The sequence below is a fragment of the Lynx canadensis genome, chromosome D2 (assembly GCF_007474595.2).
Source record: "Lynx canadensis isolate LIC74 chromosome D2, mLynCan4.pri.v2, whole genome shotgun sequence".
Taxonomy (NCBI): domain Eukaryota; kingdom Metazoa; phylum Chordata; class Mammalia; order Carnivora; family Felidae; genus Lynx; species Lynx canadensis.
The window spans coordinates 17,774,656-17,798,496 of record NC_044313.2 but is presented as its reverse complement, the minus strand read 5'-3'; the positions used below and the strand labels follow the sequence as shown (position 1 = coordinate 17,798,496).

General features: G+C 45.4%; 1 protein-coding gene across 5 annotated transcripts in view; it reads left to right on the top strand.

Annotated features, from left to right (window-relative positions):
* The window catches only part of VTI1A (vesicle transport through interaction with t-SNAREs 1A), a 348,726-nt gene that overhangs the window by 296,546 nt on the left and 28,339 nt on the right, over positions 1 to 23,841 (top strand). Inside the window, exon 9 of one of the 5 annotated variants that reach the window (XM_030334884.1) lies at positions 3,912 to 4,179. The exons of the other annotated variants lie outside the window; for them this stretch is intronic. Within the exon in view, the coding sequence (XP_030190744.1) occupies positions 3,912 to 4,044 (133 nt within the window). The 3' untranslated portion in view covers positions 4,045 to 4,179. Of the gene's footprint in view, positions 1 to 3,911; positions 4,180 to 23,841 lie in introns of those variants that run through there. 5 annotated transcript variants of the gene reach the window in all.

Genomic DNA, 23,841 nt, shown 5'->3' with positions numbered 1-23,841 from the left:
AAATGCCAGGCCTGGACAGCACTGCCCTTGAAATTTCAGGACCACTCCTCACACACAGGTAATGGATCAAGACATTTAAATATCACTGGTCCAGCTCATCACAACCAAAAGATCCAGGGGAAGGCTAGTTTTAAAAAAAAGAATTGAGGGCCCCATCCAGAGGACGTTTTTCATTAGCCAATGCCCCTGCCCTCGGGCACTGAAAACTCTGTACCCAGACACTGCCTGCCACTTGGCATAGGGACAGGGCTCAGAAACCCATTAGCGGTGCCCCTTTGGTTAGTAGAGAATGAATGGCTGAGCAGGTGGCCTCCTGGTTGACTTTGTACCAGTGGCCTTTGCTACAAGTCTCATGTCCAAGCACAATTTTACACGCTCCACCTGCAGTGAGGTGATGGGTTCTCTTGACTTCTTGCCACTTTTCCTGCAAGCTTGTCCCTGTAGCTTTGGAGAAGTGAATTTAATGTTCTGGATGGCAGTTAGGACACTGCTTCACTGATTGTGGGACTTTGGAGCATTGTATCAAGTTCTCTTTGTTTAGAATCTATTTTATGCCCAAACATCTCAATACAGCTCTCACGTGTGGTTTTATGAAAATATGCTACAAGAGGATTGAGTTTCTGCCTTTGACCACCAGCCTCACTTTTTGGCCACCTACTGTCACATGATACCAAGAACACGTAATGAACTGGGTGCCAAGCAGACACCTTCGTGCAGTGGCTCTTACAACCATCTCGCTGTTAATTCATTCGATTCATGCCATAGCACCCGTTCTGAGAACCAGCATGCCAAGAATGTGTACGACTTGAGGGAGAGAAAAAGGGAAAGACGGAAGGAAGGGTCGCAAAAGGCGACAACAACATTGTCTCCACCACTGCTGGACATTCAGACATTCCCTGCAGGCTGATGCCAATGTGCGGCGCGAGGGGACCAGTGCTCACCCCTCGTGGATACGGCACCCTCCGGAATTCTTAGTTAAGGTTAGGGATTGTTCCTCTTCCGTGCTAGAAATTCTTGGACTCAGCGTGCATGCGTGCTTGTTGGTCACCAGCTATTTAATCCCAATCAGTGCCTCTAGTATTTGATGTGGCCATCGTTGTAGCCAGCTGTAGGCAACTCGTGATTGTCTGTAGGAACAGAGAGGTCTTGTGGCGTGGTTAATCCAGAACAGTGAATGAGGCAGAAGAGTCATAGTTTGAGAATTACCTTTAGCTGGTTGTCTTAAAAAAAAAACAACCTCGTTCTATCTTGCTTTACCTTCCTGGTTCTATCTTGCTTACGCTGAAGTCGGTGTTTATTCTGTTCTATTTTGGGGCACCTCGGTGGTTCAATCAGTGAAGCGTCCGGCTCTTGATTTCAGCTCCGGTCACGATCTCAGGGTGTTGAGATCGAGCCCCACGTCAGGCTCTGTGCTGGGCGTGGAGCCTGCTTAAGATTCTCTCTCCCTCGGGGCGCCTGGGTGGCTCAGTCGGTTAAGCGTCCGACTTCAGCTCAGGTCACGATCTCGCGGTCCATGAGTTTGAGCCCCGCGTCGGGCTCTGGGCTGATGGCTCAGAGCCTGGAGCCTGCTTCGGATTCTGTGTCTCCCTCTCTCTCTGCCCCTCCCCTGCTCACACTCTGTCTCTCTCTGTCTCAAAAATAAATAAAAACGTTAAAAAAAAATTTTTTTTAAGGATTCTCTCTCCCTCTACCGCTCATGCTCTCTGAAAAATAATCATCATCATAAAACAAAAAAATAAATTAAGTAGTAAAACAATTTAAAAAATAAAATAAAATGTTCTCTTTTAAGTTTTTTTATCATATGCAGTAATGTATTTAAAACATTTGAAAACTATAGGACACTGTGTGAAGAAAATAAAGATCACTTATAATCACACTATTAAAAACTTTCTGCTGGATGTATGCCTAGACATTTTCCTCAGGATACTTACATAGATACACATTTTTAATTAAATGAGTTTTTTCCTTTTTACTAAATATCGTGGTCATCATTGCCCCACATCAATTAGTTCATCTCAACATTATCGTTTTTTTTAATATTTTTTAACGTTTATTCATTTTTGAGAGACAGAGAGAGACAGAGTACATGCAGGGGTGGGGCAGAGAGAGAGGGAGACACAGAATCCGAAGCAGGCTCCAGGCTCCGAGCCGTCAGCACAGAGCCCGACGCGGGGCTCGAACTCACGAACCGTGAGATCATGACCTGAGCCGAAGTCAGATGCTTAACTGACTGAACCACCCGGACGCCCCTCAACATCATCATTTGTATCAGTTGCATAGCATTTGGAGTTTTGAATGCACCACAATTTGCATATACAAATGCCTACTTGAGGAACATTTGCATTATTCCAAAATTATCCTGACAGTGTTACAGTGTATATTCTCATCCACCTGTATACCTGTGTACCTAGGTTCTGCTTACATAGAGTTATTGACCCAGTGTTTCTGGGCCATTTTCAACTTTCAGAATGATGCCAAACTGCAGTCAAAGGCAGAAAAGCTGCACAGATGTACATTCGTGCCACAACACTTATTCCCATGTCCTGGCTGGTATTCTAACTCCCTTTCACCTTCCCTAACTTGGTAGGCGGGGGTGGGGGAAACGGCATCACATTGCTTGACCAGTCTCTTCGCTTCCTGGATGACACTGAACATGTGAAAATACTTGCCCTTCTGTTTCTTCTTTCTAAAATTACCTGTTTGTGTCTTCAACACGTATCGCCCACTACAATATTTGTCCTTTCAGAGGTTACATCTGCTTATGCTTTCTTGGTAGAAAAATACTTACTGAGCACCTGCTATGCACAGAGCACGGCCTGGTGCTGGGGAAACAGTGGGGAGCAAAAAAGACACAGTCCGTGCCCTCTGCGCGGTGGGGGAACAGACGTTAACTGAATAATCACACGCGTGTGAGAATGGATTTGCCATGGCTCCCACGCAGTATCGCCTGAAGGACTTGTAAAACCACAGATGGCTGTGTGGCTCCGTAACCCCAGAGTTTCTGATTCAGTAGGTCTGAGGTGAGCCTGAGAATGTGCTTTTTTTTTTCATGTTTATTTTCGAGAGAGATAGAGACAGAGACAGAGAGCGAGCGGGAGGGGCGGAGAGCGGATCCCTAGCGGGCTCCACACCGCCAGCACAGAGCCCAATATGGGGCTCGAACTCACGAACCACGAGGTAATAACCTGAGCCAAAACCGGCACTTAACGGACTGAGCCCCGCCCCCCCCACCAGGTGCCTCGAGAATTTGGATGTCTCACAAGACCCCAGCTGGAACTGATGACACTGGTCCAGAGACCACATCTGGAGAACCTCTCTTCTAGAGACTTCACCTGAACAGGGAGTCCCCCGCAGGTTTCCTGAGGAAGCAGTGCTTGAGCTGAGATGTAAAGGCGTTAACCTAGATGCTCCTGTCATACAAAACAGCTTATGCAAGAGCCCTGTGGTGGGAGGTGGTATGCAGAGATCGAGGAGCGTTAGGCCAGTGTGTCTGGAGAGGCAAGAGAAGGAAGCGAGTAGGAGGTGTGCGGGCAGAACTGGGAGCCAGGGTCAGACCACACAGATGTCGTAGAACACGTTACAGAAAGCTGGCACACGACCGCGCAGGTTAAGCATGAAAGGAAACCGTAGGCAATAAAGTTGTTTTGTAGAAAGCAACAAAAATTGAAGTTAACAGATGACTGTAGGCCATGCATCAAGTGTGTGCACTCTACATAAATAATGAAAAACTAGTGCTCTCGAAGATCAACATTATTATTACAGAATTACTTGACATCTCTATCAACCTCACTAAATTCCACTAAAAGCTGGTTCATAAACTTAGGTTCAAATACACGTTTAGACCTGGTGGTTAGAAAGAGGTTGTCTCTGTAAGCGATTGGTATCTGATTCTTACCTGTTGGTTGTTCCAGGCAGCCTCACCCAAAGAGGAAACCGTTGCATTCAAATAATAGCAGCAGGAAAACCAGCACCCAGGTTCCCTTTGGAAAGAAGAAAGTGTTGGCGTCCTTCAAAGAGGGGAGAAAAATGCCAACTTCAGATTAGCAAAAAGTGCTCAAACCTCTCACTTGATCCCTGTTCTAACGAGGAAGGAGAGTGATGGCTTTCAATAAAGGGTCCTGGAAAATATGTCCTGTATGCCTCTTCATTAACCTTTTCCTTTGGGAAAAAGAAACTTAAGATAACATAGATATTCTAAGTAGGTGTAAGTGTTTTAAGATGCTGTGAGACTGGGGGGCACCTGGGTGGCTCAGTCGGTTAAGCATCCAACTCCAGCTCAGGTCACGATCCCAAGGTTCCTGAGTTCGAGCCCCACGTCGGGCTCTGTGCTGACAGCTCAGAGCCTGGAGCCTCCTTCCGAGTCTGCATTTCTCTGTCCCTCTGCCCCTCCCCCGTTTGCACTCTGTCTCTGTCTCCCTCAAATATAAATAAACATTTAAAAAAAAAAAAAAGATGCGATGAGACTGGATTAGTGGCAGTTAAATTAAACGAGATGGAACCAAGGATTGTCTTTTCTTGAAGCCATGAAGAGAAAAAGGAAACAGGACAAGATTCCCACCACTTGTGGTTTAGTGAAAAAGAAACAACAATATCGCATTCAGGTGTTATTAGTTCTTTAAATCTTGCTCCATATGTATTACATAGCCTTCAAAACAGAGCTTGAAAGCTACTATTTTCCAGTATGAAGTTTTATCCTTTAAAAGGGAAATCTATCAGCTTCTTAATCTGTGGCTCAAAATTGACTTTCCAAACCGTGTTGTCATAATAATCATAGTAGTAGTAGCTAGTATTCACTGAATGTTACAATACGCCAGGTACTGTGCTCAGCTTTTTTATATGTGTTATTTTAATTCTCACACCCTTTGGGGGAAGTACTCCTGTCCTGTTACAGATGGTAAACCCAAGGCCCAAAGTCATACAAGTAGTAAGAGGGTATTTGGGGATCTGAATCCGGATGGGCTGACCACAGAACCCATACTCTTAACCATTTGGCTATCCTGCCGTTATGTGGGGACAACAAACCCTGCCTGCAGACTCAGTGCCTAAAAGGAAGTAAGTGCCTATTCAGTGCTGAATGTGCAGTGCAAGCTGTCAGATTCAAAGCACAGTGGAGAAACCATTCTAGTGTGTTATACAAAATATATTTGTCCTAGTCCTGAGAGCAAGGAGGCATAAACTAATAACAACAGTGTAGAATGTGCTGGAACAATGGGAGCAAATACCGTTTAAGGTTAAATGCGTTTGTTTCAAGGTATTCAACTGAGGGAGCCAGCCAGCCTGCCTGCCTTCCTTCCTCCCTCCCTTCCTTCCTCTCTTCCTGTTGCTCCGTACTCTCCCGCTTTTCTTAGTTACAATGAAAACATAGGAATTTAAAAAATTGTTTGAAAATCAGGGGGACATTTAACCTACTTATTTTAAACAGTACGTCCATACAAGACATGGTTAGATGGTGTAAAACCCAGGATGTCCTGGGCACCCAGGGACCAGTCTTATCACTAGGCACCTCGGAGAGGGTGACTTTTCCAGCGTTTGGGTGACGCCCGGTTCTCTTGTCACTAGATCGGGCTCAGCAGCAGTGGATGGGGCAGCTGCAGAGTGTGTGGTGGAATGAAGACATGGCATCTGTTGGGGTCCTGCTGTCCCCCAGATCGCAGATAAAATGCATCACCACGTGCTGTGAGGTACCGTTGTCCCCGAAGGGGGACTCCGCATCGCTTCCCCCTCACATCTCGATACCTTTTCTGGGATTTCGGTGCCCCAGCATCGTATGATGGGTGACCACCAGGACCATGCCAGGAGTCCCTCGGCTTTTCTCTGTCCCTAGCCCTCATGTTCCACATCCTATTTTGACCTGTGGTGGCTTACAGCTCCCCGCAGATATTTGAAAAGAGGATGAAGTGATTTACATAATTAAAACAAATTGCATGACGAGTGTGAGAATCCATTGTTGTGGTATAATGGCATGATTTAGATGCTTTGTGAGACACAGGGCTGGGGGGGTAGCTGCTCCGTCACCCTGGAAATGTAATTAGGCTCCACAGAGTGCTTTATCGGGAGAGACTTCAGGGCGATTAGTGCGGGACGTGGCAGTTGTCTCTGGAAGAAAGCATACGACCAAAATGGAAGACTCTTAACTTGGCAAGTGCCCTGTCGACTTTAAGCATGTAACACAATTCCTGGGCAACTGCTAAAGCCTAAGAGAACGTTCAGTCTTCCCCCGCTGACCGGTTTGCCGTTACATTTGGGGAGTTTTTTTTTCTTTTCTTGCATGTTTCCACCGCCCACCTCTATGTGTTCTGATTCTCTGGTGCCATAGAGAAAACATCTTTAAAACCACATTTAGGATTTCAGATTCAAGGAGATCAAAGGGACGTGAAAACTAGACATCTAAATGCAGTGCACCACCCTAGACTGAGTCCTGGTGCAGGGACAAGGGTGGCAGGGGAGCCATAAAGGACATTATTGGGACAGGTGGCAGAATTAGAATGCAGGCTGTCGATTCGATGTTAGCATTATATCATTGTTAAATTTCCTGATTTTGGTAAATGCGTTCTGGTAATGTAAAGGGGCATGACGTCCGCAGCTGACTCTCCAGTGGTCCCCAATGAAATATGCATATGTGCAGAGAGAGAGAAAATGGTAAAGCTTATGGGGCCACATAATAACAATCAGGAAATCTCAGTGAAGCGTATAGGAGCTCATTTGATTATTCTTGCAACTTTCCTGTTAAGTTTGGAATTATTTCAAAATAAGAAGTTTTTAAAAATCACATTAGGAAGTAATTCTGGCCTTGTAGGACTGACAATTACTCATTTCTTAGAAGAAAAGCTGGGAGGGCTAGAAAAAAGAAATAACATGCACACTCCAAATAATTTCTGTGTGAAGTCGGGAGAGCTGAAACTGGCAATTAATTATATCCACAAGCCAGATGAAAACCCAGATCACCCCCGCAGCCCTGCTGACTTTAGAATACAGAACACAGGGCCTTGCCTGTGCCCCGTGCAGGGTGCGACCATCTCAGGGGCCTCATTATGAAGTCACCGCAACGAAGAAGCAAAGACTTCATGCGCATGGAAAGACGTGTGCTTCTTCTGATGGTGTCGGGCGAGGGTTTGTCGTTTCGCTCGCAGGATCTGTCTTCAGTTCTCTAAGGAAGGAAATGAGTTGACTTGCAATCCAAGTCCATTTGGAACGTGAGCTGAAACCATGGAATTTCCCCGTCTTCCCGTCATTAGCGAGAAGCCAACAGCAGCCTCCTCGTTTACACCTGGAGGCACACCCATCCATGAGCTGGAGGTCCTGTGGTCAGAGCTAAAGGCCTCCAGGTGTCTCCGAAGGTTCTGCTGTAGGTGTGGTGTCAAGGTGAGGCCCAAAGTGGTGCTCACTGGGGCTTTTCTCGCCTTGTGCCATGGGCGCCCATCCGTGCATCCCATTGTTCTGCGTAGTATTTGGAGAGGTAGATAGCAAGGTCCTGGTGTCTCATCTCCTTTTTACCTTCCTGTTGGAACACTACAGAGCGTAGAGCATAGCCTGGAAAAGCAGGCAGGAACCTGAGAAAAGATTCAGTTCAGAGCGGGGCATACCCAGACGCCCCTAGGAACCAGGCAGGTAGCACAGGTGGGACAGAGGTGAGGAGGAAAACGGGAGAGTAGGTGCCTCGCTGAAATGGGACCTTCGAATCCACCTTCGCCTTCGAATCCATTCCACTGCCGGAGGGGGGAAATGTGATGTGGGCCTACTGAGGCCAGACCTTCTGGGTTTTCCAGAATGCCTGAATTTTAGATTACAAACCTCCCCGTTTGTAAATGTTGGCAAGAAAAAAAAAAAAAAAAAAAAAACGCTTTTTTTTTTTTTGTAATTAAAAACTGAGCCGGCCAAACCAGCACATCTGGCGGGTGGGATCTGGCCACGGGCTGCCAGTTGGCAACCTCTGATCTGATCAAACCACTCATATTACGTGGTTGACGAGTATATTCCACAGTTATTGGACTCCGGCAGCACGCTGGTGCCCGGAGAGGCAAGTGACTGGCCTACGATCACACTGCGAGTTCACGGCAGAGATGGGCACCCTGCATCCAAGTGTTAACTTGTATATTGTATAGCGAGTCTTCTGGTTTGACACGAAAACAAAAATTTGGCTAAAAGACGCGGCCTCATGAACAGGAGTAATTAACTCCAAATGTTTCTGGAAAAGAAAATTAATTCCATCGTGAAATCTCGTAACATCCTACTTCTGCCACATGTTTAGAGAAATAACTCCTTAAAATTCAATGAGTATGTTTTTCCTAACCACAAACAAACTGGTTTTCAGAAACAAATACGTGTAAAGATGGGTTCAAACTGTCAGCTGCAACTGCTGGGGAAAGCGAACCCCCCTCCATTTTTAAATAACTTGTTTTAGCAATAAACGGGATGGATGGGGCGTCTCTCTAAAGACGTTTCTAGCCTCTCTCTAAAGAAGTTTCTGGCTCTGCCAGGGAACACTTTGGGTCGGTTAGAATGGAGAGGTCTTCGGGGTTCCCCAAGCCCCAAGGGGAAGGGGAGGCTTCCGTGAACGCACGCTGCCCCCTTGCCAGGCAATGTCACATTTGCATAGGTAACCAAGGCCCCCGTGTGCCCAATTCTGAAGTCACACACGCTCAGGTTCAAACCCAGGAGCTGCCACTTCCTAGCTATGTGACCTTGAACAGGTTACCTAAACTCCTTCGATTTCCCCATGTCTAAATGGAGATGGGAACTATACGTATTTGGAGAGCAGTTGTAAGATTTAAATGAGGTCATCTCTGCACAGCACTCAGCATAGGGCCGAACAAGTAGCACGTAGCTCCTTGTCTCCATCCTCAAAGGATACATGGGGAAGACACCCCTGAAATGAGTGGCATACCTACTCCATTGGGACAGCCCCTTAGAGCAGGGAAAGGGATGGAGGGTAGGATTTGGCTGCTACACGGCAAAGGAGCTGCCCCCCAGTTGCAGTATTTAAGGCACAGTCATGTTTTGGGTTGTTTCAAGGGTTTTTTTTTTCAGCTATGATTCACATATGCTACCATTCGCCCATTTAAAGTGCATAATTCAATGGTTTTTTGTGCATTACAGATATGTGCAACCATCCCCACAATTTTATCACCTCGTAAAGAAGCCCCGTAACTTTTAGCCATCACTCCCTAATCTCACCATTCCCCAGCCCGAAGCAACCACTAACCTACTTTCTCTATGGACCATTCTGGACATTTCATAGAAATGGAGTCACATAATATATGATATTTTGTGACTGGCTTCGTTCATTCGGTGTGTTTTGAAGGTTCACCCATGCTGTACCGGGTGTCAGTACGTCATTCTTTTTTACGACCGCATCACATGTCACATTCTGTTTATCCTTGATAGCATTTGGGTCATCAGTCGACGGGCATTCGGGATTTTTCTGCATTTGGGCTATTGTGACTAATGCTGCTGCGAACATTCATGTACAAGTTTTTGTGCGGACATATGTTTTCATTTCTCTTGGGCATAAACCTCGCAGCAGAATGCTGAGTCAAAGGGTAATTCCTGTTTTAACTTTTTGAGGACCTGCCAAGCTGTTTTCCAAAGCAGCCGTGACATTTTGTATTCCCACAACGGTGTGTGAAGGTGTGATCTCTCCATATCCTCACCAATACTTGGTGTTATCTTTTCGATTATAGCCGTACTCATGAGTCTGAGGTAGTACCTCGTTGTGGTTTGGATTTGCATTCCCCTCATGACTAATGGTCTTGTCATGCGCTTATTGGCTATTTGCATATTTTCTGTACAGAAATGTCTACCCAGATCCTTTTCTCATTTTGTGGCTGTGTTAATTGTCTTTTTATTGGTGAGTTGTGAGGTCTAGATACAAGTTGCTTACCAGCTATATGATTTACAAATACTCTCTCCCGTTCTGCGAGTTATCTTTTTATGGTGTCCTTTGAAGCACAAAAGTTTTTCATTTTGATGCAGTATAGTCTTTTTTTTTTTCTTTTGCTTTTGATATCATATCCAGGAATCTATTGCTAAATCCAAGGTCACAAAGATTTACCCCTGTGTTTTCTTCCAAGAGCTTTATGGTTTTGGCTCTTGCATCTAGGTCTTTGATCCATCTTTGAATTAATGTTTATATATGGTGTGAGATAAGGATCCAGTTCTCTCTTTTTTGTTTGTTTGTTTTGCATATGGGTATCCAATTATACAACTGTGTTTAAAGGAAGAAGAACTGTGGAATGATGTGGTCATCCACTAAGACACGCCTCAACCCAGTCCACCTTGAAAGCCCCTTGACCAATCAGAGCAGGATGGGCAGAGTCAACTTTCACAGCAGGAGAGCCACTTTATCTGTCAGAAGTTCTAGGCTGTAAGCCATAGAGTGCAACTCTGTAGCTCATAAAGTAAGCCTATTAATTGGATGTAAAAATAACCAATTAGGTAGTGATTTAATCACCATAACTTATACTTGTCGCTTACCTCCCTGCCATCTCCAGGCCTTTGGGGCAGAAGGAAGGCATAATAGAAAAAGGACTGACCTTTCTGTCAAAAGACAAGGAGCTGATCCTTGGCCACCCATGTGACCTTAGATGAGTCACATAACCTCTCCAAGCCTTAGTTTTCTCATCTCTAAAATGGGATGATGAGGGGCGCCTGGGTGGCTCAGTCGGTTAAGCGGCTGACTTTGGCTCAGGTCATGATCTCACGTTCCATGAGTTCGAGCCCCGCATCGGGCTCTGTGCTGACAGCTCAGAGCCTGGAGCCTGTTTCCGATTCTGTGTCTCCCTCTCTCTGACCCTCCCCCGTTCATGCTCTGTCTCTCTCTGTCTCAAAAATAAATAAACGTTAAAAAAAAATTTTTTTTAATGGGATAATGATACCAACTTTCCCGTGTTACTGAATGCGTTAAAGAAAAGCATTCCCCTGTATGGAAAAGTCCATGGCACCTGGTATCCAGTTGCCACACAAAGGATGGGTACTCGCTCCCATCACATTCTTCTCCCTTTTCCACCCTGGATCAAGCTAAAAGTGAACTATATGTTTGCTACTTCAGATCATAGAGGCCAGAACCCTAGAGTCCCCTACAGTAACAAATTCCAGAGGCACAAGCCCACCCCACAAACTATCCTATGCTAGCCCCATCCCTCCACCCACAGCATTAACCAATGGAAGAAAAAAATGCTGCGGTGCCTGGGTAGCCCAGTTGGTTAAGTGTCCAACTCTTGATATCGGCTCAGGTCATAATCTCTTGGTTGTTAGATCGAGCCCTGCATTGGGCTCTGTGCCAAGCATGGAGCCTGCTTGGGATTCTCCTTCTCCCTCTCTCTCTCTCTCTCTCTCTCTCTTTCTCTCTCTCTCTCTCTCTCTTTCTCTCTCTCTCTCTCTCTCTCTCTCTCTCTTTCAAAATAAATATTTTAAAAAAGTGATGCTTAGACACACCTCAACCTGGCTGAGGGTATGCTTGGAAGGTGCCCAGGCCTCAGCCCATCTCAGTGTGGCAAGAAGTGCCCCTGGTGCCTGGCAAGACACGGTTATTGGGGGAAAAAAAACCAACGACAACTCTGTAGCCATAAGAGTGAATGCACGGCCTGCATGCTGGTAGAGAGGACCAAGAGGGATCCTCAGAGCTTGAATTGAGATTTTTTCCCCGGGCTCAAAATTCTTTTCAGTGCTGTTCTGCCCATGGGTTAAGGCATAGTGTCTTTGCCAGGATGGAACATCTTACCTGGGGCAGGCAGCAGAGAGCTAGTGAACGTGAAGACACGGGGAGCAGTAAGAAGAACCATGCAAACATGATGAGGCATGAAAACCCATGAGTGGCCTTTGGCGTAAATCCGAGGTCTTAGAGCTGATAGGAAATCTTAGAAATCTTCTCTCCAACTCTCTCATTTGGGAGAGAAGATATCTTAGTCTCAGAGACAATGAGTGACTTGGCTGAGGCAAGGCAATGAGTAGCAACAGATATAGGTACATAATGCACATGCCATTGGGCTCTAAGGCCGTGGAAGCTGGAACTGAAACATTTTAATGTGTTGGATATTAGAGAAGGTGTCACAAAAAGAGGCTGAATGTTCAGGTCTAGAGATGAGGGCACAGGAGAATATAGCTCAGAAGCTATTTTGCTGGAGAGAGGGAAGCAGAAATGGGCTGAGGCAAAGGCATGAATGCTAGAAAAAGCTCCCCTGTATCTCTGTTTGGTCAAAGGTTCTTCTCATAACTGTGTTCTGTCTCAGTTGAAACTTGAGAACGCAAGAAAAAGATGGCGAGAATCTATGACCCAGGCCCACCTCTGCCACTGACGGTCCAGGGGCTCCCCAGGACCACCGCTTACGCTTCTGAACCGTGGTCTTCTCATAGAAAATGAGACGGGAGTCAAGTGGGTGAACTCTGGTGGCTCTGACCAGTCTCCAAGCTCAAGGCCAGATTGTGCTTAGGGTAGTAAATCATCAGAGGATGAACAACCTTTTGTGAGCATATTTAGAAATAAGTTTGGGATGATGACTTCAAGTTCCATTTTTTTAATGCATCTATTCGGGTGATACATTTGACCTGATGAATAGAAAGTGCATGAGCCCAATGTACAATATTAGGAGATAATTGCAATGGATGAAAGTCTCTTGAGTCAATTAACTCTTATTACCTGGAAACCATTTATAAGAGGCAATAAATTATTGGGACAACACAATTAGCAGTCCCACAATAAAACGGGTTTCATGTGTGCGCATGTAGGTGCCCTCCCCCGCCCCACCTCCTGAGGGCCTGTGGAGTTAAAGGGTACGTGTTTGAGGGGGTTGCTGTGCCCTTTTGTGTTCACAGGAGTGTGTTAACATGCAGTAGGGCTGACATATCCCAGGCTAGACCGAAGCAATGAAATAAGCTTTCCACGCCTGGGAACAATGATGTCTGTGTCACAGCCAGTCAATGGCTATTTCAGTGCCTTGTAGCTAATAGACTTTCACCAAGCGTTGGCCAATCTGCTGAGTGATATTTGAGGTTGGATGTTGTGATTCTGTTTAAAGACCATTTCTAACACTCCCACCCTTGAATTTAAAAACTGAAATCGTATACCATTTAAAAAAACTTTTTTTTTTCCCATCAAGCTACAGGTTCTATAGTAGTGTAGACAGAATTGGGAAAAAAGGAAAGTTTTCTGTAAGGATTCTAGAAGGTACCACCGCAGTAGCAAATACGCTCCAACAGCCGCATCGATCTTGTGCATTCGTTTTCAGTCTATGGAAGAAGGTTGTCTCGTACCCAAGCTCAGCTCAAGGTGTCTTAAAGCAATAGAATCCTTGCCACGGAATCTTTACGCCAGTTGCTTATTAGGTATCTAGAATACTCTAGAATTCTTTCACAACAGTCTGAAATAACCTGGCATTTACTTCCATGACCTTTTAGTGTTTGTATCACCTAAAGCATTTTTCCCTCCACTGTTGCATTACAAGCAAGATTCAAATTCCCAACAGCAGGTGAAAAAAACAACAACCAACCCCGGAGCACAGCAACGTTAATGATCAACATTTTATTGTCATTGTGTTGACTGTTTCCGCCATAAGCTTAAAGAATTATGAAGACAGGCTGCATTTCTCCAAGTGAGCTGGAAATGGTAGGCTGATCAGAACTAGTGCAAACTAGGCAAATGTGTAAGTCAAGGAAATGAAAATATAATAAAGACAGAAACGAGCTGCCGAAGAACACGGGTCTCTCTTTTGTGTGCGCATCCAAATTTGCAGGAGTGTTTTAGATCGCCAGATAATTTTGCGATAGTCTATCTGTGAATTCTTCAATGATGATAAATGTGCGATCCGATCTTTTAGAAGAATAAACAGTTCCTTGTTAATTAATTTATACAGCTGTCAGTGCAGCTTTCTCTCTTTGCGCTCTAAGAGTTTCCCTGCCATAGATTTTCTTGCCGTTCCTGGCAAACCTCCAGTGAGAGCCTGGGATTTATTAGGCTGACTTGGTGCAAAGTCTATTGATTGTGGCCCCGAGGGTAATAACTAAATAGAGCCGGAGCAACAAGTCAATAACACCATTGTTGCTGCAGCCTGCATTCACTCGAGGAGTGAGATTGTTTTACAGCAGCCGAGGGTAATCATGGGCAGATCGGCGTGTTCAACACGCGTTGCCTGCACCGTGTTAGTGCTGAGGACTGTTTGAAAGATTTCAGCGGGATCGCTGGAGAATCAGGGTGGGGTACTGGGATTATGAACCCTGTGAACTCCTTCATTACAGCTTAAAGGTTTCAACTTTAGTTTTTAACATCTGCTGTGACCTTGGGGAGCTCAGAAGCTGGGGCCGGTGCAAGGGAGTGCAGGAGCGGGCCATGGCCTACCACGAAAGGGTCTGTTGCACACTGCGTCCCTGGAACAAGATGGTTGTGAGCACAGAGCTTCTCTCACCGCTGCTGTCTGTCATCCGGCCGGCCGGCCGGCCGGCCGGCCGGCCGGCTGCCCATTCGTGTGAGGTGATAGCCAGTGGCGCTGTCCCTAGCCTCGTGCCTCCCAGAACACGTTCAACATTAACCACCCTGGCAGGAGCTACCGTAACGTCTGCAGAAGTCATACCGTTGTGATTTTCTCGCTTCCCAATCTTGAATTGCACTGACTTGATTTGAAAAGCCATTTTCATAAGGCTTGCTTAGAAAGAAACCCATCACGGCTTTCAAAGCCCTCCTTTCCTACCTGGCAGAAGGTCAAAACTCTGACTTCCACGTGCCTGGTGATTGGGTTTTTAATTACAGAAAGCAAAATCAAAGTCCACATCAGTGCCTGTCTTTCTTTTGCCTTTGGAAGAGCCCTTGCCATTCCCGTGGTGGAAACCTGTTTCTGTGCAGGACCGGGAAGTCATGGCGTGGGTTCCCGGATGTGGCTAACACTAGCCAGTCTCCCTCCTGACCTCCCAAGACTCAGCTTGCCACATGTGGCTGCGTGAACCAGTGAGCCACCAATAACCACGAACCCTTGTGTGACCCAGTCTACGCTGAGTACAAGTCTTGCACAGAATCTTACATTTGCACAGAACCGTATATTTTTAAACAAATTTAATTATTCTGCACAGAACTAAGCGGCCTTTTTTTTTTCCTCTGTTAACTCCTATTTTACTGAAAGAATTCTTGGCAAATCTATAGCAAAACAGAAAACTTGGGAGGGTTTTTAAAAATTACTTGCCGTATGACTCACTGTAATGAAAGGTTCAGAGCACAGAGCAATTCCATCGGGTAGCAACCCTTCTGAAAAAAAAAAAGACATTTGTTTTGAGAAGTTAGTCAATACTAACATACAACGTATGAGCAAAGGTGGGCCACTCTATTCCACTGGGAGACACAAGGAACTTTCTCGTCAGACTTTTTTTTTTTTTTGTCTGAATGAAGAAATTGCTGTCCAATCTGTTTCGGTTCAACCCTATGATCCAAGCAGTTACTGACAAATCAAGATGACCTAAGAGTTGATAAGCTTTGGCACAGGAAAGAAATATGCAAGAGAAGTTCAGGAGCTTAGGTGGGGGTGGGAATGATAATCTAAGTTGATTTGTGGAAGACTTTCAAATTCTCAAAGATGTTTTTGTTTGGGTGGCTGTGGAAACCTCACGTTTGCTTGATCACAGCTCGAAAAGGGAAAACACCAGAGAACGCGCACATTTGCGGTGCCTTTGCGTGATATTATCAGTATCTCATCTCAAGGTTTCCACGAGTGGAGGCCGGATATTTTCCGCTCCATTCACTCCTCTAAGTGTCGGAGGCAGTCAGAATCATCTCAGACGGAATATACCAGGGGATAAACAGCGGAAAATAATAGCTTTGCGTGTTTGCTCGATGCCGAAAAGTCAAAAGGACTCGTGCGTGAGTTCATGACGCAGCAGCTGTAGGATTTATCTTTTTAAGGGGAGACGGGATTTTGACACAGTGACAAGCATGGTGGGGGCATCACAGTCGTGAAGTGACGGGTGCTTTTGCTAACTGCCCCTTCACGAAGCTAGTCCATCGTGAATACATCTCCTTACAAGACGCTGTCCTCCTCTTGCCCCATGGGGAGGGTTATTCCAAACTCATACAGACTCAAGGCCCGTCGTGTAGGGCCTCGGCTTATTTTTAGCCATTTCAGATCATGTGGATGTGAATTTAGAGAATATTCCTTAGACTGTTAGCACATGCTCACCTACTTTTCAAAAAAAAAAAAGAAAGAAAGAAAGAAAATGACCATCTAGGAAAAATTTTTCTGTAGCAACCAAGTCAGCTTGGTTTCAGCAACTACAGCCAGCTTTCATTTTTCATCACGTTGTGATGTTGTCTGGAATCATCTGAAAATAGGTATCTGAAGGATGACTCACATAAACAGGTGAGATTGGAGAAGATATCTGTATTTTCAATATTGCTGTTCTGTAGAAGCTGTCCTGCTCTGTGTGGCCACATTCTCATTTGTAATGTGCTATTCTACCTAAGAGCTCCTGTGATCTGTAGATTTCTCCTGGACATTTTTTCCCGTTACAGGCTATTTATTAGGAATTCAGCTCTGACTTGCTGATGTTAAGTGTTCGGTTCTAAACTTATTTGTATGCCTGAAATTCCATTAATTGAGGATTGGGGTGGTACCCTGCTTTTGGTGGGGAGGAAATTGAGAAATCTCACTTACAGTTTGTTCAAATGCCAGCATATTAAACTTTAAAACCTTTGAAAAGAAAGTACAAAAGCAAGTCCATTTTTCTCCCTTTCCGCTGAAGTTTTCTGTAATACCCAGCATGTATCAAGTGTTGCCCACATACCCAGTACTAGATTAAAAGCCCAATATGTATAATCTCACTTAATCCTCACATTAACTTTACAAAGCATATGTTATTGTTCCCGTTGGGAACAATATTAGGAAACTAAATGTCAGTTAAGTTAGTTACTCAAAGCCACATAGCTAACAGAAAACTAGATCCTTATGATAATCCACACGGCCAGCATGATCTGATGTCTGCCTCCCCCCTTCCCCGGCTCCCCTCCTTCCCTCCTTCTTCCCTCTGGACACACGGCTTTCTCTTTGGCCCACCAGCCTGCCGCTCCAGATAAATGACCTTTGCACCTGCCTGGAGTCTCATTCCCAGCTCCCACCCTCCCCCTTTACTTATAAACCCAGTGCATCCTTCATTCCTCATCAGTGCCTTTGGGACTCCCTCTCCAGGCCCTGAGATGAGTTCAGTCCTGTGGCCACCATGGGGGTGCAGCCAGCAAGCTCCCAGGAATGTGCTCGCTCCAGGTATTGGCACGTGCAGGTACCCAGCTCAGCATCAGAACTGAGGCATCCTCTTCCGGGGCAGCCCCCAGCCGTTGACTCCGTTGACAGCGGAGGTCCCAGGGCCAGGCCGTTTTGGCCCAGTGTGGGCTTCCTCTAATGGAATGGAGTCGGCTTTGCCCCAGAGCTCTTCCCTGGGTTGGCCAAAACTCGGTCACATCGGCGATGTGATCTGAGGCTGTCCTTTGCTTTCATTGGTGTCAAATCTGCAGGATGGTCTGAAGCCTTTCCCTCCCCCCATCTTGCCTCCTCCCCTGCCCATCTTCCACAGGGGTTACCATTCAATAAACTTCTTTCGCTCCTACCTCCCATTTCAGCAGCTGCTTTCCTGGAAGTCCCAGCCGACCCCAGCCCCCTCCTCTAGACTCTCTCATGGGTTTGGGTCTATTCCTTTCAGAGCACTGCAGTTTTGTACTATTTACAATTTGACACTGTATACTGTGTGGGTGTGACTGCTTTGGTAAAGTCTGGAAGCTCCATGAGGACAGGCGCCTGTTCAGATTTGCTCATCACCACATCCCCTAGACCTGGGGCGCTTGTCTTTCCCGCAGGAGTAGACAGACTTGTGCTCTGCGCTGGAGCTACATCACTCCCCATCGCCCTGCTCTGGGGCTTGCTTGACCCTGTGTGTCCAGGGCCACTCCACCAGCTGTGGGCAGTTGAAGGCTGAGGCTGTCCAAACCTCACGGAGTGGGGCGGGGGCGTGGGGGGGCACTGAAATCTAGCGCTGACTTGGAAAGCACCCTAGAAAAGGATGTTGTACTGAGGCCCGGATCAGGCCGGTCCCTGCGTTAAGGCCCTTTGGCTTTATTCCTGAGTGGAAGTGCATGCCCCTTCTCCTTGAGGAGAAGATGGGACTTTAGCGTTTCCAAAACCTTCTGAGTGAAAACATCTGTATCCGATTTTTCCCGTCACAGCGTATTAGTGACGTCCTGCTAAAGAGCAGCTTGCAGTCGACAAGACTCTCATCAGAAGGTGTCACTGCCATCAGCTGGAATTATGGTGGGGCTGTTAAAGCTGGCGCCCTAGCCAGATGCCAGGCTGGGTGATTACATTTGGTCTACCTAAATTCCCTCCGGATTTCTCATCGGACACAGTATTCTTCATCTCTGCCCTGAACTGCTAGCCAGAGTTTGCTGAGAGCCTTTCAGCTGCTGCCATAGTTCATTCCAAAAATGGATGCATTCCTGAAGGACCACTTGTCAGGGGTGTTGTCGCGGCTTGGGAGAGGGGCTGGCCTGCTTCAGTGGCCCCTAAGGCCCCTTGCCCTTCCAGACCCGACTCTGTGATTCTATGACTGTCACCTTCAAAATATAGTGTTCACGGAACTGCTAAGAGCCTTGTAAATGAAAAACCTGCCCGATCAAAGGGTTGAACTTGCTAGGAAAGATGCCTAAATATACACACACCCAAAAAAAAAAAAAAAAAAAAAAAAAGTGAACACAAATCTGGATAGCCCTAGAACCCACAAACAGTCATGGTTTATTTTCTCTCTCGAGTGGACTTTTAAGCCATAGCTAAGTGAAGACAAAAACATACATACATTGAATGAAAGGCGCGTAATCTTTGGGATAATTCTGATGTAATTAACACAGCAGAGTTGCATTAAGGCCAATGCGCAATGAGTGGAATTTTCCAACATTGATTAAGCTGGACTCGAGGAGAACTGAGTCTTTGTCTAAAAGCTGCCAAATGAAAACAACTTTGGGATATTTAAATTCAGGTTGGAAATTGGTTTGAGTAAGGGATATTTAAACCACAGCTGTTCAAGGACTGAAAACACATGAGTATATGTGCCTGCACGCGCACGCACACGCACACACACACACACACACACACACAGCCTTCTCTAAAAACAAGTTAGCCAAAGGTGTACATTCCTTCTAAGTTCTCATGATCAACAGATGTAAATGTTCACGGTGTTCAGATGAATTATGGACCCTAATGAGATTTCAATACTGAGCAAACAATAAAAATTTATGCATTGCATAGTTGCCGTGGCCTTTGGCTCCATGGCTAGTGTTCCACCCTTTCAACAGCTTCAGTAATATAATATCCAGCTGGCTTTGGAGGTAAGGAAAATTCGAGGGGTGAATTGAAATTGTGAGAAATTATTTGATGGATTACTTTGTCAGAGTAATGCATGGCCTTGGCATAATTACCGTGGCCACCTTAACCCTTGCGGCAGGTGGTGACAAAGGCCCGCAGGGCCTAGGTGCCGGGCAGGCCCCGCACGTGCTCCTGGCCCTCCTGGGCCCCGGTGTCCGGGGAGTGGCCGTTCTCCTGAGCAAATGCCAAACAAGCACATTCCTGTCCCAGACCGGCGAGCGAGCCGGACGGCCGAGAGGCTGCACTTTTCCCAAGAACTGTCACCTGTGTCAGAGTGAAAAGAATCAAACAAAAGGCAGACCGACCTTGAAATAAAATGGGGTGAAGTCGGGGGAAAGAGATAAATGATATCTTTTAAAGCGATACGTTTAAACACAATAGCAGACATGGGCACACTAATCTTTCTTTTTTCTCCTCTGTCTCTTTCTCTTGCTCTCTCTCTCTCTCTTTTTTTTTTATCAATCCAGACCTTGAACTTAATGGTTGTCTGCCTTGTACTTTATAATGTTCAATTTGTACCATGTGATGAATAGTCTGTACGTGTCAGAGACCACGTCTGTAGCAAATCTGCTGGTGTATTTCTTAACACTGGTTTTACTTTGGAACCATAAAGTAATTACTATTTTGTGAATGAGAATAAACCTATTATGCACAAATATAGCTGTACCCAGCATCCGCTCTTTGCTCTTTGGGGAAAAGAAGTTGCCTATAGGATAGGCCAGCTCAAATTTCAGTGTTCTGAAGTGCTTTTCAGCATGGCCTTCAAGAGCGAGAGAGTGCTCCCGCCCATTTCTTGGTTTCATTATGATAACAGAAATATATTTGCAGCATGTTGACAAACTCATTGGGCGTAAACAGAGGAGTTCTAATTGCAAGTTCTTATGTTTTAACGCTAAATCGGGCGATAAGTCAATGTTTCGGTTTGGCACAGTGAACTGATGTTCTCCAAAAATAGCCTGTGACACTTTTTAAAGCAAGTCGGTGGTGTACTTAGGCTGTTCACAAAAGGCTTCATTCTTGTCTCCAAATGGCAACCCTCCCCTTCCCAAGGGTGCCCAACTCAAGCGAGGTCGGAGAAAAATAGATGCTTCCTGTTTCAAGGCATTTCTCCAACTCTTAGTCTCCTCCAAAAAGCAAGATTTTGGAATTTATAGGGAAAGCATGCCTAAGAAAGGTTATCTTGATTTTCATTTAACACACCCTCCCACTGACTTTTTTAAAGGTTTGTTGTAAGTATTTCTGCATAGCTGAAAACCTAGATTCCACCCTGGAGAGATCGCAGGGCTGTTCATGTTACACTCTGAAGCCATGTGTTTTCACATCATGGCAAAACCCAAGATGTAGGCAGATCCCTTGGCCCCTGTTGGCTTTGGAATTTAGTCCTTTCCTTGTTTTCCACTGTAAACTTACACAGAGAAAGACCTCCGCAGCCCTGAATGTAAGCATGGTCATTAATGTTTTCCCACACATGCCAACAGTATAGCTAAGCAAGACCCAGGAGTAAGGGAAGGAACGGGGCAGAGGTTCATGAGTGTGGTGGATGGGCGTGAGGACCTCACTAGGGTGCTCCAGGTGCCTTCCCAGAGGCGGCCACTTTCCTGGAGGGCTTGGTCAGCCCAATGACCGTGGAGGCCGATTCAGAGAAGCCCCTCCCCAACAAAGTCAGCTCTAAAGTTTATATGACCCTCCTTCAAAACCATACACGAGGATGGTTACGAAAGTAATTTTCCTTCTATAATGGTCACTAGGTGCTAATCACTTCTTATGGCTTATCTCATTTAATCCTTCCTACAACTTGATATGATAGGTATTATTAGTATCCTGAAACCCAGTCAAGTAAGGACTTTGTCCAAGGTTACGCAGCTGAAGAGTGGCAGAGAGCCAGGATCAAACCCAGGCAGTCTGGCTGCAAGGCTCACGTTCCACCTCGTATGATGCCATCGTCCAGCCTCCTGGCGATGCCTGCTCTTGTCTTTTAGCATAAACTGATTCAAATTTTTCTGCCTTGTCACAGTCTCTTCCCCTCATCAATATTTTAGCAATGGGTGTAAGATTTCATTATAAGTCACTAACTCTCAGTAATTTACTGTTCTCGTGAACTACTTTGCTTATAAAGTGCCAAGGCATTTTCTACCGCGGCGCACTTGTAGAGTTTTGATAGCTGGAGTAAGCCGACAACTGGGCCGGTGCACCCCCAAGCTGCATTTTGAGGTTTCACCGAGTACAAACATCCCCAGGACTCAAAGGTTTCCGAAACTCCCTCCAGTGAGCTCATTTTGCATGCCTTTGTGAGTGCCCGTGGTCCTCGGTGGCTCTCACTGAAGCCCTATTGATATCTTTCAGTGTCCAATTTGATGGATTCCGTAAATAAAATGCCCTGAAGTATGGGGCTACTTCGATCGATATTTTTTGTGTTAGAAATTGAAACAGAAAAAAAAATTCTATTTTCGAATTCACTTTTAAATTGTGACAGTCAGCTGATTACAAATGAACAAAAAAGTGTATGAAAAATAACCGTATTTCCTAAAACTAAATCAGTGAGAAGGGGGCATTGTTTTATGTTATTGCAAATCTCTTTAATGTCTGGCTTAACGGAGGACAGCTGGAGTCTCATGTGCTTCTGCACTCCATCTGTTGTGATGTCAGTCATGATGTCGAACCTCTAGAAAACTCGACACTTACGAGAGAAGGAGAGTGGAAGGGGCAAGTAACATCTTAGTATTATTATAAAAATAGTTGTGATTTCATGGATCCCCTGAGAGGGTCCCTGGACCAATTTGGGGAACCATGCCCTAAAATATGGCTGATATTTACAAAGCCACATTGATCTGAGTCAAGAAGGCGTAAGTCCTTTTGTAATAAGTAGGTGGTATCCTAAGGTATGAACCAGTTTACCTTTCAACGGCATCTCCAGTGCTCCTCCGCGCTCACAGGCAGAGGTTCTCTGCCCCTTTCCTCCAGATTTGCTGTAGGCTGAGCCACACCACACTCATGCTCATTAGATGTCAGAACCCCACGTCTTGTTATCCACTAGGCCATGAGCTTGCTGTGGACACCAACCAGGTCTGTCTAACTCATGCCCTAGAATCAAGCACATAATGCCTGGCACAGGATAGGTGAATTTTGCTGAAATGAGTAAAGTTCAATGATAAAGATATCGGTAAACAACCCAGGCAAATGCGTGTTGATTTTTTAAATTCAAATACTTCTCCTCTTTCTCAATATCATTCATCGCCTTATCAAATATCTGCTGATCTCTATAATACGCCAAGCAGTAGAATAGGTAATGGGCTACAACAAAGACCAATGCACCTTGCTCTTATGCACTTGCATTTCATAGAGGAGGCAGTCAAGGAAAAGAATAAATAATTCCAGACTGAAGGAAATAAAGAGGCTGCCATTGCTAAAAGGGGAGACAGGAATGTAGGCTATTTCAGTCTGAAAGATTGCCTTTACTATTTCATTTGTACACCATCTGCCTTGAAACCGAGATCAGCCATTGCTGTTCTACAGACTTTGCGTTTAACAGTTGTATTGAGATGTCATTTACATACTATGAAATTTACCCATCGCAAGCATACAGTTCGATGATTTACAGTAACTTCATAGAATTGTGCAACGATCACCATGGTGGATTTTATTTAAAAAAATTTTTTTTAATGTTTATTTATTTTTGAGACAGAGGGAGACACAGCACGAGTGGGGGAGGGGCAGAGAGACAGGGAGACGCAGAATCCGAAGCAGGCTCCAGGCTCTGAGCTGTCAGCACAGAGCCCGACATGGGGCTCGAACCCACAAACCATGAGATCATGACCTGAGCCGAAGTCGGACGCTTAACCGACTGAGCCACCCAGGCACCCCCACCATAATCTATTTTAAAAATATTTCTATCACCCCCAAATGTTCCCTCATGCCTGTTTGCATTGAGTCAATTCCTGCTCCTACCCCCAGGCCCAAGCAATCACTGATCTGATTTCTAGATATTTCATATGAATGGAATCATATAATATGTAATCTTTTATGTCTAGCGTCTTCTGCTTCGCATAATGTTTTTGAGCTTCATTCCCATTGCAGCATGTATCAGTTGTTTGTTGCTTTTTATTGCTGAGTATTATTCCATTGTTTGCCTGTATCACATTCAGTTTATCCATTCACCAGCTGGCAGACACTTGAATTGTTTTGAGTTTGGGGCTATTGTGAATACACTGCTATGACGCTTTGCATGCAGGTCTCTATGTAGACATATGTTTTCATTTCCTTTGGGTGACACTTGGGTAGAATCAATGGATCATATAGTATGTATATGTTTAACTTGTTTTTTTTTTAACTGCCAAACTCTTTGCAAAGTAGATGTACCATATTACATTCTCACCTGCAATGTGTGAGGACTCCATGTTCTTGGTATTGTTAGTCTCTCTGATTAAAGCCACTTAGTGGGAGGGGTGCCTGGGTGGCTCAGTTGGTT